We start from the raw sequence: 14,446 nt of genomic DNA, 5'->3' as shown, positions 1-14,446 counted from the left end.
ATAATGAAAGAAAGACATGTCTGGCAATATACATTCTGACCTAAATCTTTATTAACTTGTTAAGCCTTTTGAACAATGGTGATTTTAAAAAAAAAGACATAATTTTAAAGTGTTTACATATAGTGGAGATTAGCATGTGCATACAAGACATAGAATGTGTCTACATTGCATTAAAGTTATAATTTAGTTGGGGATGGAAGCTCATCTGCGCTGAGCTGGTATGGGCAAGCAGACCTGAGATAAACAGATATTAAGCAAGTTTCTAAAGGTAGTCACATGGCGAGCTTTACTTTTTTTTTTTTACACAATTCAAGTATCATCTGAGTTTTTCTATGGACAACTGACATCATCATATCCAAAGACTAAAAGAATGCACGGTGCAATAAATTATACAGATGCAGACAAGCTGGTTGGCACCCCTAGTAAAGATGTTTAAAAAGCCTCAAAGTAAAATAATTTACTGTAGCAGCGTGATGTCATATTTAAAGACTCTGTTTAGACATTGTTTTTAACAAAACACCCAGAGGCACAGTTTGTGGTATTGCCAACAATTTCTTTAAAATAATAGCAACCAAGGCAGATTTTTTTTTAATTTATGCAACACTTTTTTAAAAAGAAGTTTCTGTGAGTTTCTGTGAGTTTTTGTTTCCTTTAGGCATAAATATGACATGAGACACAAGCCTATTTCTCCTAGCCACTAGGATGAGGACATTTGTCTTGCTATCAGGTACAACAAAAGTAACATTGATCTTCTCTGTAACAAAGCCTCTTGGCAGGATAGGCCAAATACATTGAAAAACATCACGCTCACTGGAGGACAATCCAAAATAAACAGCCAAATCAATACAGAAATGGTTCCCCAGACACAAATTCCATTTCAGTGCCTGGATGTAAAACCCACAGGAAACCATTGGAGCGGAGTTCCATAAGAACGTCACGGAGTACCCAGGACTCTGGATACGAAGATTGTGCAAAGAGATACTGTGCCAGACATTGTTCTGTTGAAAACAACAATATTTTTGTTTGCGCTTTCACTGAAGAAATACAGTCAAATTAGAGGTTGGGTTATTCAGCTTTTTTGATTAGGAATTTAAGCTTTTGCATATAAGGTGACTTTATTTTAGGACTTTTGATTCATCTTTACCAGTGGTGTCATCAAATTCGTGAATGCAGAATTTTGATTTGAATAATAATTCTCTTGAAAAGTGCTTTAAAAAGGCAAAAGGATCTTATTAGTAAAGCTTGAACTTTTGGGGGGGGGGCCATCACAAATAAAAATGGTTCAAACTAGCATTAGTGGCGTGTTTTGTGTTGCCCATTGTAACCTTTCTGCTATTGTAAGCTCTACGTTTGGGGGATTCTAGAGTGAAACTTATGGAAGGATGGCATCTTACAAAGTAAGGACAAAAAGCAGGACAAGAAACAATCCAGTGATATTATAAGCAGGCTGGTTGAAAGTCTGTATTAGTCCCGGACAATCCAAAGCAAGTCCTCTTCACAGATATTGCACAGGATTCTTGTCTATCCATCCATCTATTTTCTAACACCCTGGTCCCTAGTGGGGTCAGGAGGGGTGCTGGTGCCTATCTCCAGCTAACGTTCTGGGCGAGAGGGGGGGTCACCCTGGACAGGTCGCCAGTCTGTCACAGACAGGATTCTTGTCCTTGTAGAAAATGGAGACATTAAATACATCGAATAAATCCACATCCTGGTCTTCGCATCTCACCCTTTTTTTTCCTGCTTGGCTCTCCAGAGAATGATGGCTTTTTTTATTAGCTCCACAGGTCCGGACCACAGTTCCCCTGATCAATGTCAGCATTGCAAATCTGCAACGTCTTTGAGGAAACCTGGTTCTGTGTCCAGCCGCTGTTTGAAGAAAAGTGTTTTTTGTTGTTGATTTGTTTTTTTGTTGTTTGTTTTTGTTTGTTTTTTTGGTGAGGTGTTCCCAGGCAGTGTACCATGAAGTGAAACGTTTCTATCTGAATCCATCTACTTCTCGTCTTCGTCGCCTTCACTCATGCTGCTTATCGAGGCCGATGCGCCTTTGGGGGAGGTGGGGGGCGAGGGCCGGGCGTTGTACCAGCGGGCAGGGGGCGACGGAGGGGACGGGGAGCGCAGCGGGGACAGTTCACGCGGGGGGCTGTTGCAGGGCGATTCTCTGGGTGACAGAGCGTAGGACAGCATCCGACCACTGCGCTCCTGAAACACTTGTTTCTATTCAACAGCAAAAGAAGAAGAAGAAAATGAAGGTTTGTACGTGTGTAGCTTATGATTTGCAGTGCAATTTCTAAACCCAAAGCAGACCTGGGAACAAATTCTGGTGAGTAAACACAACAGGATGGATGTTATAAAAAATGAAAACACTGCCCCTGGCTTCTTTTTCGGATCCGATCCTTGCCTGTTAAAATTCCACCTAAATCACTGGTGAACCGCAATCGGTTCGTAAGGGCTGGTGTCCTGCATGCTTTCGTTTTTTTCCCCTGATTTAACACGCCTGAATCAAATGAATGGTTCATTAGTCTGCTCCTGCAGAGCTGGATGAAACACTCAGGAGCTAATTCAGCTGTCATGGAGCAAGAGCACGCATCGGCCCTTGAGGACTGCCTTTTGACGTCTCTAGCAATTTATTGATGGGATCCGGTTAATTTTGTTCACCTGAAAGGTCACAATTTGAGTTGCAAACATTGAGGCTAAGACAAAGAGGAGGAGGCAGAACTCTGGCTTGTCAGAAGGATTGTTGTTTGGCAGCACAGATGTCGTTTTAGGTATGTTGGTGGTATAAAATAGAAAAAAGTAGCCTGATGGATTCAAAACTGGAAGACAAAAAACTCTCAAAAAGAAATATATGGGAAAAAATGTATGTATTTTTTTTTATTCAAAAGGTTACATACACTAAGAATGCCTTTCAACAACTTGGAAGAGCCCAGTCTATAATACTGGGTTTCTTAGACTGAATTAAGTTAAATAGAGGAAAATGTGTATACACGTTTCATAGGAAAATCACAAACACACTGCTTCCTTCATGGAAAACTAAATATGACTCGGTGAAAGCAACAGGGAAAGAACTGTTGACCTCCGCAAGTTTGATTCATCCAGAAAATGCAAAGTATCATCCACTGAAAAAGAATTATAAGCAAGTTTAAACACCTCAGGAATGGCTCAGGAAAGAGTGCAAGATGTGCATATGAACCTCAGAACTGAAACAGTAGAGCTCATGAATGTCAGGCTGAAGCAAGCAAGAAACTGTCATTTCCAACAATAAAACAAGTCCTGTACCAACATGGGCAGGAAGGCCATTATTCCAAACGCAACGTAAAAAGTCCTATTACAATTTACACATTTGTTATATCTGCAGCACACAGAGGGTAAAGCCTGGAAACACCATCCCAGTTCTTCCGTGCAGGAGTGGCAGCATCATGTTGTGCTGCTGTTTTTCTTTAGGTGGGGCACGATAGGTGGCTTCATGAAGAAAGAACATTATGTTGAAATATTGAAACACTATGTAGAAAGTTGATCAAATGTATCTTCCAAACGGAGTATGATCCTAAGTATAACACCAAATAAAACACAAAGTGGCCTAAGGAAAACAAAATTAATGTTTTGTCAATGTGTGGTAACAACTGTGATTTTTACACATCTTCATCTGTCAATAAATTTTAAAGCAAACAGCAGTGTCTAATTTCTGTCATTTTCACTAAATTCAATATAAAACAATAAAAGATCAATTTCAAAAAGTTTTAAGCTTCTTGACAGAAGATTTGAATTATGATGAACCATTAATGTGGTGACTATCTGCCTCCCTTGTTTGTAGCATTATAATTGAGTACCATGCTTGACTTACCCATGTCCCATCAGGTCCAAAAAGTTCTAAGAAGTTGCCAATGAATTCTCTAGATTTTTCTTCCCATTTCTGGATGAGATCGTGACTCTTCTCCTCCACACGGTAAACAAAATGTTTGCTCTTTTCTTCGACATTTCGAACCTTTTCCTTCATGCGATCTACCTGGTTCTGTAGCCGATACTTCTTCTCCTAAGGGGATAAAAAAATAAAAATAAAAAAAAATTCAGGAAAAATGATTATAAAAGTGACAAAAAATGCTTGAGGAGTACCAAAGTGTTCAAAATATAATCTAAGATGATAAGTAAATGTTCTAGTCAGGTGACCAGAACTTGCTCTGTCTGCAGCAAATTAAAATTTGGCCGCTGTTCTGACATGATGCAAGTGCAGCAGAGCTGCAATGTCTTACGTTGATGTAGCTGACGTTGAGCTCTTTAGCCGTGTAGCCCCGCTGCAGGTTGCGTCGGGCGTAGACATCATAGTCTCTGACAATTCTAGTAATTATGTCAGAGGTGGAGATCCCCTCCGTCCGTTGCGTGGGCACAAACATCCCTGGTTAATAGTGAAAGATACCAGCAGAAGGTTATTTCGGCCTGATCCTCATTTAGTGGTGAAATGTGCGACATGATTTTCTGATTCCCCGCAGATCACAGCCCGACCTGCTTCTTTGATGTGTTTGTAAACGTCCTCAGATCCTGCTGAGGAGTACGGGATGTCATCGTGAGCCACAAAATCGATCTGAGAAACAACCAAAGGACATGTACTGTACTGTTTGGCAGAAAACACAGCACTGGCAGAAATAAAAAATTAAATAAAATAAAACATGAGAAGAGCTCAAGGGAACATGCAGTAGGGCCTTTAAGTTCTGCACTACTTACAGAATCTTGCAAAAGTATTCATCCTCATTGAGATTTTCACAGTTCAATGCATTTTATTTGGGTTTTTATGAGATACATTAACACAGAGTAGTACATCCTATGTATTCTACCCCCCTTCCTCGATAACATCCAGTCCTACTCATTTTATTCAGAAATTAGATGGTAAATAAATATTTGGGTTTTTTCTATGACTGGATTTGTACTTCACCCTGTTCATGCTCGGTACTGGTCAGCCCTGTTGCTATACATCATATTATTGAACTAGTTTACTGACACTAGCAAACAGTGATCTTGCTGTTTCAGTGATAAGAAAGCATACCAAGAGCATACTGTGCATTAACACACAAAGATGATCAAAAACTACTGTATACTGGAGTAAAACAGGCAGACTTAAAATAAACGAAGGCCAATGTTTGGTCACGTCATTTCAACGTAAACTGCATGTGTGGTGAGTCAACCTTTTTCATGTCCAGTTTTTTTTCTCTCTCTTTCTTAGTGGCATTTTGGGAAGATGGCACTTGAATGTTTCTCACAAACGCACCTTGTGTTTCTCAAGGAACTCCGGTGTGAGAGTCCACGGTGCGTCTCTCAGGACTTCGTCCACGTAGCGGCAATGCCTCAGGGCTTCATAGCGTTCGTGTTCCGTCATGACTGTGAAACCCTTGTACTTGTGGGTCAGCTCATCGCTGCACACTGTTCCAGGAGCAATGGAGAGAAAACACATGAACACAGACAGAAACATCAGACTGTTATGAAGAGTTTGGAAGCATAGCCTCTCTTACCTCCTACTATGAGATAGGTGTTAGGAAACAAGTTCTTGGCCTGCATAAGCGCACGAGCGTGGCCCGAGTGGAACAGGTCAAAGATGCCATCTGCATAGACTCTGACCGGCCGGTCCACTAAAAAAAACAAACAATACAGCTACGATTAGCGCAATAACTTAATTGGTGTAATGTTCAGAAAAAACTTAGAAGGGGAAACAATTGGAGTTATGAAAGGCTGTTTTTTTAAAAGATCATCAAGCCATGACACAGGAAAAGACGAATACAAAGGAGTGTTGACTGATCCGAGATATTACAGAGGTTTACTCCAGTCCCAAGGCAGCAGGCTGAAATATAAGACAAGGGAGCTGCAGGCAGAATCTGATTTAAGGGCTACTTGATTGTGCGAAATCAAGTAGCCCTTATAACCACAGTTATACCAGTATAACTGTGGTTATACTTATTCGTATCAGTATACCCATACTGATACGTTTCAGTATGGTTATGGTCACATATAATTGATGTGGTTATATCAGTATAACTGTGGTTATACTGATATTGTTTACAAATGATTCCTTATTTCATGCTATTACTTACTTTGTTTTAACTGCACTCAATTGAATAACTAATAAAGAGTAATTATATAATTCAATTCATTTGGTGCCAAATTTAGAACTAAAATACAAATTCAACAGATAACTAAATGGAAGCTACTAATAGAAAGAAGTACAGATTTGGAAATATTTATGGCCAAAAAAAAAAAAAAGTTGTGGAAACTAAATTATTCAATTCTGTGGTCATAATGTGAGGAAATATGAAAAAGTTAAAGAGATTTGAATACGTTTGCAATGGCACTCACTGCAAATGCAGGGATTCAGACAAAGCTTAGAAAACATGACTTTCAAAATAGGGGAGGAAATCAAACAAAGCCAGAGTGAAGAATGGGGATAAAAGCAGCATGAAGGTGAACGTGTACCTGGGGTGCCTCTGCGGGCCTGCGTGATGCTGAGCTTCTCGTGAGGCGCTCGACAGTCGCAGCTGGTCTCCGAGGCGAAGATGGCAGGCTCGGTGAGAGTCTGAGTCAGAAAGGGACTGGGTTAAAGGAAGACCCTGGAGAACAGCGATTTGCCCCTTCCCTCGCCACTTACAGAAACCACCATTAAGGTATTGACTACAGCTGATGCTCACTCTGCACTCTGAGACGGCAGAGACAGAAAGGGCTGCACTCAGTGCTATTGATCACTGACATTCACCTCTCTCCGCAATCAACTGTATGTACTGAACATGACGAGAGGACAAAAATCTTGGCAAGTGTGGCTCTGAAGGGAGAAGTGAACTCTCTTCCACTCTGAAAGGAAATTAAAACCAGAGAGCACACATGAACAAATCAGATACGGGATATACTAATTTGCAAGTGGCAAGACTATTATCAAGGTCAAAATGCTGCAATGTGAGCCCTCCTAAAAAAGAAAAACTGTGTTGGTGTGCCATCTGTTGACTGCAGGGGAATATTCACCAAATCTCATTCACACCCGTGAAAGAGAGACAAAACAGAGCAGAAAACTGTGGGAGTGTGAGAGGAGGAAGAGAACATGGAAACAGGTTCAGCCAGGCCCCTGACGTCAGTGGCTCCTCCAGGAGCAGCGGCGAAAAATAAGAGTCTGAAACGATGGCGGTTTTCAGGTAAACAGGTAATCAGTTGGGGCGGTTTCACAGACCTTCAGTCGCAGAGAATCTGTGAGGTGGTTCTGGACACAAGCATATTGCAAGAAACACTAGCTTGTTATTAAACTTGTGGATAATTTAGTTAAAAATGTCGGAGTAAGCTGAAGATGTGGGCTGCAGTCTGTTGCTGCAGACTGCAGCCACAACTGTTGTTGTGCAGTAATTACACAGGTAAAAATAATTATTAAAACACCACATGAAAATGTAGAATTCATTGCTTTTACATTAATACAGGTGCAAAGCTTGTTTACACTTGTTTTGTGCGTCCTTGCTCTGCTTTTGAAATTAGATAGCATTTTTGGAGCTCCAGAACCCCTGCAACCTATTGGCAATTAACTCTGCTGTTAGTACTTTTTACAATCTCCTGTAGGGAACAGAACTCCGTTTTTACATTACTATGATATTTCAGTAGTTTGGAGGATTCTTCTTTGTACAACCTCTTTAGATTCTCCAAAGTCCTGGCTTGTCTTTCACGCCACAGGTTATCCATTAGGTCCGGAAAGTGTGATGGACAAAGAAGAAGGTTGATTTCTGTATTGATTTGGCTGCATGTTTATTAAGATCTTCTTCCAGCAAGAAAATCAATTGAAAATGAATTTTCTCTTTTCTGGTCAAAACCCATAGATTTTATATGAAAACATCCCAGTAGTCCAAAAAAAAAAACAACCTCACGATGGACTCTGTTCTGTGAAACAGAAACAGGCCCACAGTATGACACATCCTATTTAGCAAATGAAGGGAATGAAGTTCATCTTCTGTTTTATCCTTGACCAAACTTGAGATTTCATTCTCAAAAAGCCCCAATCAGCTATTCCAGTTAAAATCCTTTTATGGTGGTAGAACAGTAAAAAATAAAAACATAAATGCAATGCCATAAAAATATGGGTGCTTATAAATGTTGCAAGACTGATTTTGTTGAAAACAATTATTTTACTTTTTGAAACACATAATGTACTCAATTAGGTCAAAAGGGTGGAATTTTGTGGACTGTGCTACACCAATGAACGATATATTTAGCTTGATGCTTTTTCCTCCAAAATTTTTGCTGTATGTAATTTAAACAGGAAAACAGCAGCAGCTACAAAAATCTCTTTAGGAAATATGCCTCATCACTTCTGATTCCGTGGGCATGGTGAGATTGTTGAGATTTAGCAAAAAGCAGATGGCCAAGGTTAAACTTTGTGATCAGGAGAGTACAAGGGCCTATCAGGGCGTGCGGCCGGAGCGTGCTCAGTATAAAGCCCAATCTGGCACAAGATACAGCATCTGGCCTAAGAAGGATTAAAGCGGCAGGAAATAAAAGGACGAGAGCCAGTAGCCATAGCATGAGTAGCCAAGAGAGAGACTGCCTTAAAGAAAACAGGTTGAGACAGAGAAGGAATAGGTAAATGACGACTTGGGGAGACAAAAGGGCTGACAGCATGATTTGTGTCAAAGAGGATTAAAGCGGAGTATCCCAACACAGGAGGCTCTGTGATTTCACTGCGACAGTTCTCACTCAGCAGGACATTTCTCTTCCTTTGGCAGATCCCTCAACAACAACACCGTCCACTCAGCACTCTGAGCATCTCCCTCATGCAATCCAGGATCTGTTTCATAACAGGGGGCAGAAGAGGATCCTTTTGTTTCCCCCCTACTTCCTGTCTCCCTTCTTCACACACACAGACACACACGCCCACACACACACAGTCAGTATACACACTCTCATCTCACAGAAAGGCAAGCAAACAGCCGTGCACAGCCTCCCTACCGTCCGGGGATGAGGGCAGGTGTGCTCTAGCTCCTCCATTTTTCCCAAAGCCTCATGGGATGCAGCTGATTTCTCTCTGTTTTGTGACTCAGCATCAATGAGGAGATGCTGCTCTCCTCACCACTCTGTCTCCTCTATTTTCCCCGCCCACTCTCGCCTCTGTCTGTCTCCCTCTCCCTCCTTCTTGCCCCTCATCCCACCGGGTGCAGTCCTTCACAGTCAGCCGGGGAAAGACCTGGCTAGAAGCGATGCGGAATCAAAGTCAGGGGAGATTTTTTATTTTTAAAGAAGACACTCTCCACAACAGATTTATGTAAGATATGCATCGTGTTGCTGTAAATACTTAATAATATAAGCTTCCACAATAAGTAAAGACTCTTTAAAAAGCATAATAATAATAATAATAATAATAATAATAATAATAATAATAATAATAATGTAAAAATCTCACAAGCATTTGTAAAACTCACGTTGTCGAAATCGGTTTCTGCTCAGTGGGTCTGTATGGCGCATCATGTGTACAGAATGTGCCGACCACGAATACACGGCGCATCAATTGCTTCTCCGGTTGACAAATAGGGCGCACCCACTGTAACCCCGAAGCTGCTGCAGACAAAGACGCATGGAAGAGGACTCACTCCACGGCTATTTCTAATATCAAGCTGCCTCAGAGTACAACTTTGGTATTAAAACAGAATGATAAAAAAAAATAAAAATAAAATCCTGCAACAGTCATAACGTCACAACATTGCGTTACGCTTTTCATACGAGAGATTAGGTAAATAATGTGAGTGAGCGTCTGTCTAAGGAGACCATCTGGACCATTTCTATGGTGACGGAGGAGAGGAGCGCGAGCTCCCAAATTTGGACCAATCATCGCCCACCTTAGCAATATAAACTGTGATGATTGGTGGACGAAACCGTTTGAGCATTAGAAACAAAACAGTAGGCAGAGCATGAATACTAAATATTTAGGTCAAATGTTCAATACATATAGAACTAACTCTAAACTTACTTATGTTACAGCGTGTTATAAAATATATTAAACCTGTGCCAAAACCAGCCTCTTCTTCTCTTTTCAACGGTAAAGCAGTTTATTCCTATTTTACTTAGACGTGGAAAATGCGTCAAACTGTTAACTAATAGCCTAAAAAGATAAGTGAATTTTTAAAAAATTACGTCTAGTCGTTGTTTTGACCTTATTTTACCTTCCACGATCCTCTTCTGCAACAAAGAGGCGTAACAGCCGCGCAGCCGGGGTTCACTCTGACGCGGCGCTGTTTCACCATCCTGCTCCTGTGGCAGATTGAAATAAGTGAGCTCTGTCCTCTTTTTCTTTTCTTTTTTTTTTTTATATATCCGTTTTGCTCCTGTACAGCAGAACAAATACGTCCCGCCCTGTCCAGCCCGTCCCAGACACAGATCAGCTGCTCGCCACTGATAAGTGTGGGCCACAGTCCACACAGCGCCACATGCAGCAGATAATCCGGCTGTCAGACATGCATGAATCCTCCCCCTATTGTAGTTAACTTCATGTATGACATGCAACTGCTTTTAACTATTAATTCATATGAGACGCACAGATTCATCTTAATAGGGTATCCCTGAAAAGTGTTGTTTTCTTTTTTCTTTCTTGTAACTCAATTCAAAAGTGGTGCTGTGATAAAATATTCGTAAAATATACATGGTTATATACATGGTTATATCCATGGTTATCAAAGCAAATATATAAAATATAGAAATATAAATAAATATATATTGGTAAGCAAACTCCCAAACATATCAGTGTTTTTTTTTATTAATATCTGTATCAGAACATGTATGAGATAGACAGTCAAATGTATAATTTCTTTAAAAATACTATGGCTAAAAGAATGATGAGCATATAGCTTTTTCTAAATACTATTCTAAATACTCCCACACTAATACATATATCAAATATTATTGTATGCAATCTTTTAGATAAGCTTTGAAACACAGTACTTTAGATAGTGACGGTGCTTACGGAGCAGCTTGAATAAGAGACAAACTGTGCTTTGTGTTTTCATTATTGCTTGTATTGTAGTTCCTCTGTGGCCCCAGTCTGGGACAGGAATCTATTGTCCCCTTTACAGACCGGCTTCGTTTCTGTGGCAATGGACATCATGGAGGTCCAGTGACACAGACACTAAAAACTGGAGGACAATAGTTTAAAGTTGTCGTCATAAATGGTATATTAAGAAAGGACAAGGTTATTTATTAGACAAACAAGTTAATTTTCTTCCTTTACACTGAATAAAATTACATGAAATAGTCTAGACAGCGAGATTGGAAAAGACAAAGATTTAATTCCTTTTACTTGAAAAGATTTTCTCTGTTAAATCAATTACGTAGTACCTTTTAACAACATACAAAACTCTTTTCCTCTGAACTTAAACTAACTTGCTCACTTTTTCAAAATAGAGAAGGGGTGGGTTTATGATTAGCTTTTCAACTGAATGAAAAGTCTTTCTGATTGAATTAAAACAGGAAAACTTTCTCTTTCCATTTCATAAACAAATACAACATTTTTTTTTTAAATAATACCTTTAGATGTTTGGATGTTGGGCGTAGCTGCATTTTAATACAATGATATAAAATGCAAATGAAATGTAATCCATCAGGTTAGTGAATTTCCTATAAATAACACACAGTAAAACCACTTTACGATACGATAGACCAATGTCGCCCCTTCTGGGCACATTATAAACAGCATATCCGGTAATTGGCTGACAGCGACTTGACGTCATTTCCTGCATATGACTTTCCCCGGGAAGGCGCTTTGGCGCGGGTTGCTGTGTTGTTGTGCTGCCGTCGTTCAGCTGTCGGAATAAAGACCAAATAACAGAAGTAATGGCTCCGGTTGCAGACCCAGATAAAGACATGGAGGTTCCGGACGGTGGTGAGTTTGTGTCTCCGGTTTTCCGTCACAGGACAGCTGCTTGTTTGGGCGTTCAAAATGAAATTATTAGCTAACACGGCGGCTAACTTAGTTTAACACCTGCTAAACTAAGGCTTTGGCGTAGAGTACTATTTATTTCTTTACGACGGGATTAGATAGATGCAAATTAGGTTTGTCACGTGAATCTGGTATTTGTTCTTGATAAAAAGAGGAAAAGAAACAATTAAGATGCTTCAGAAGGTAATATTGGCCCACATAAGGACACTGACTCAGCGTCATTGTTCGTTTCAGCCTTACTACAACTTTACTTCCAAAAGAATTACCACAATGTGTCCATCCAGTCGCTGCTAATCAAATCCACCTGACTGGTTAGCGAGTTATTAAAAAGTGTGTCATAAAAACTTCTAAGGTTGAAAAGAAAACATTCCTCTGGTGTGAAACATACAGCTGTGCTTTCACACAATGGCAATCAGAAAGGTCACCTTAAAGTAGCAATTGTTGCTACATGTAAGTGTCATAAGGCTATTTACAAACATTTTGTAAATATTAATATTACTATTTTTGGTTTAATTGGCTCTCTTGGCCTTAATTCGAGAGTGGTCAAGCAATTTTTTTTAGTTTACAGGTAATTTAAAAAAGTTGATTCTTTAATTTTTTTGACAGTTTTGTTGTTGAAACTCACCTCTAATATTACCCACATCAGAATTTTATTTCTAATTGAGTGTAAATGTAGAAGAATTGGAGGATTTTGTATATATATATATATATATATATATGTAACATTGTGTAACTTTCCTCAGATGAGAAGGGCGATGCCTGCGGTCTGGCCAAATCTCGCTCCAGACGAGAGAAGCGGGAGAAGGTGGGCAGGAAGTCTGCCCTGGAGCAGCTCAAGAAGGCCAAAAAGGGGGAAAAGATCAAATATGAGGTGATAAAGACAATATGTTTTTGTTTTGCTTTTGTAGATTCTTTATGTAATTCATAAAACCAGTGGCAGGTTGAGACTGTTTTTTTTTTGTTTTTTTTATGTTTTGCTTTTCTACAGTAACATTTTGCAGTAAGCAACAATTACTCCTAGTCAGTGTTCTTAATACAGAGTGATTTATTTGAAGTGTTTTGTTACTGCTGATTTTGGTATTTATTATGTGTAGGTAAGAACTTGGTCTTGGTTTGTTACAGGTACATGTGGCCTTTAGTTAAGCTGCATTGTTTGGTCCGGGGCCTCTCATTTTATCTCCTGACATTACTCAAAAGACTCTCCTCAAGGCCTGGGATCAGCTTGCTGGTCCCTGGTCTGTGTGGTGGTTTCTAAAGATCTGACTCCTGCTGCAGTCCACATTTTGTGAATTGTCCCCCAAACTCTTTAACAGGCTTTCCTTCATAACCCACTCAAGCCTGCGGCTTTCAATGTTACGTGTGTACATTTTTTTTTTTTTTTGCTATGCTGTTTTTCTTCCACTCAACTTTCCATCATAGTGCCTATCCATTCAAGAAACTTTAAAAAACCCATTTGTTTTTCTAGGTATTAATTCGTAAAGCTCAATTGAAGTGAACATAAGGTGGATTTCTGCTGTGTTTCTCTTCAGTCTGTGTTTAGCTGGTGTTTGCCTTTTGCAGGTGGAGGAGATCACCAGCGTGTACGAAGAGGTGGACGAGCAGCAGTACTCGAAAATGGTGCGAGAGAGGCAGGAGGACGACTGGATTATTGACGATGGTGAGATCTGGTTTTGAGAAACCGCTGCAGAACACAGGCTGATGGAGGGTTCTTTATTCCAAGTAACGCCTTCCTTCTTTCAGACGGCACAGGATATGTTGAAGACGGGCGAGAGATCTTCGACGATGATTTAGACGATGATGTTGTAGAAAGCAAAGGTAACAAGCTGAAAATCCTTTGGAAGAATTGAAAAATACAGACATTGTGTGCTTAAGTATTTGGTTTGTGCTTACAGGAAAAGGGGGCGCAAAAGGGGGAGAGTCAAAGAAAACTCTGAAGAAATCTTCTGTAGCGAAGCCTAACACTATTAAGAGTCTCTTCATGAACAGCAATGTTAAGAGGCCTGCAGAGGTCGGTATTTATGAGAACCTTTGACAAGATATTCTCTAAACTCACTGGATGCTTAATGTTTTTGCCACGTATGCTGTAGATGGTTTGTCAGACATTAGATGATGTTCTTACATTTTTCTCATGTTTTGTAATTTTTTTCTTTTACAGAAAGATGTAGATCTGTCCAAAGATGACTTGTTGGGAGATATTTTACAAGATCTACACAATGAGGTTTGTATGAGTGGAAAATTAAACCAAACATTCTCCCTCTGACTGGAATAACAAATAGTTCCTGCTGCCTTTAACCTCTCTAATGTCTTATTCATTTGCGGTTCCAGAAGTCTTCAGCTCTCACTCCTCCACCTTTGGTTACCCTGAAGAAAAAGAAGCCAGTGGGATCAAGCTTGAACCTCTTCTCCATCAAACCTCATGTGCCAAAGGTGAAGCCATCATACCCTGACCTACATGTAGTTTTATTGCTTTTTATGTGGAGGTTTTGCAAGAATCTGTCAGCTCAAACATCACAGTTG

The 14,446-nt window shown here is 40.0% G+C and overlaps 2 protein-coding genes across 5 annotated transcripts in view; one reads left to right on the top strand and one right to left on the bottom strand.

Annotated features, from left to right (window-relative positions):
- Positions 1-290: 290 nt before the first annotated feature.
- Positions 291-10,344, bottom strand: LOC116711646 (choline-phosphate cytidylyltransferase B). Of its 3 annotated transcripts, none has more exons than XM_032551049.1 (8): positions 10,161-10,344; positions 6,454-6,553; positions 5,499-5,615; positions 5,258-5,409; positions 4,498-4,576; positions 4,248-4,390; positions 3,842-4,030; positions 291-2,214 (listed from the first exon to the last, which is right to left on the bottom strand). In XM_032551049.1, exons 1-8 carry the CDS (start codon positions 10,239-10,241, stop codon positions 1,990-1,992), a joined length of 1,086 nt encoding a protein of 361 aa, XP_032406940.1. In that variant the 5' UTR covers positions 10,242-10,344; the 3' UTR covers positions 291-1,989. The 3 variants fall into 3 exon arrangements, with proteins under 3 accessions (XP_032406940.1, XP_032406941.1, XP_032406942.1); XM_032551050.1 differs by lacking the exon at positions 10,161-10,344 and adding an exon at positions 8,953-9,119; XM_032551051.1 differs by lacking the exon at positions 10,161-10,344 and adding an exon at positions 6,626-7,810.
- A 1,385-nt stretch (positions 10,345-11,729) lies between these two features.
- Positions 11,730-14,446, top strand: part of pola1 (polymerase (DNA directed), alpha 1) — a 56,978-nt gene continuing 54,261 nt past the window's right edge. For both annotated transcript variants that reach the window (XM_032551642.1, XM_032551641.1), the window contains exons 1-7: positions 11,730-11,872; positions 12,673-12,800; positions 13,490-13,586; positions 13,670-13,744; positions 13,822-13,937; positions 14,085-14,147; positions 14,255-14,356. In XM_032551642.1, the coding sequence (XP_032407533.1) occupies positions 11,824-11,872; positions 12,673-12,800; positions 13,490-13,586; positions 13,670-13,744; positions 13,822-13,937; positions 14,085-14,147; positions 14,255-14,356 (630 nt within the window). In that variant the 5' untranslated portion in view covers positions 11,730-11,823. The remainder of the gene's footprint in view (positions 11,873-12,672; positions 12,801-13,489; positions 13,587-13,669; positions 13,745-13,821; positions 13,938-14,084; positions 14,148-14,254; positions 14,357-14,446) is intronic.

The sequence above is a fragment of the Xiphophorus hellerii genome, chromosome 21, assembly GCF_003331165.1.
Source record: "Xiphophorus hellerii strain 12219 chromosome 21, Xiphophorus_hellerii-4.1, whole genome shotgun sequence".
Classification (NCBI taxonomy): Eukaryota; Metazoa; Chordata; class Actinopteri; order Cyprinodontiformes; family Poeciliidae; genus Xiphophorus; species Xiphophorus hellerii.
Note: the sequence above shows the minus strand (reverse complement) of the source record. Positions and strands in the feature narration are given on the sequence as shown.

Excerpts from the sequence above, each read along its gene's own strand:
- LOC116711646 (XM_032551049.1), bottom strand. The coding sequence starts at position 10,241 with ATGGTGAAACAGCGCCGCGTCAGAGTGAACCCCGGCTGCGCGGCTGTT. Across the intron at positions 5,616-6,453 it reads GGCCCGCAGAGGCACCCCAG|TGGACCGGCCGGTCAGAGTC; the intron begins GTACACGTTCAC and ends TGTTTTTTTTAG. Across the intron at positions 4,391-4,497 it reads CAAACACATCAAAGAAGCAG|GGATGTTTGTGCCCACGCAA; the intron begins GTCGGGCTGTGA and ends ACTATTAACCAG.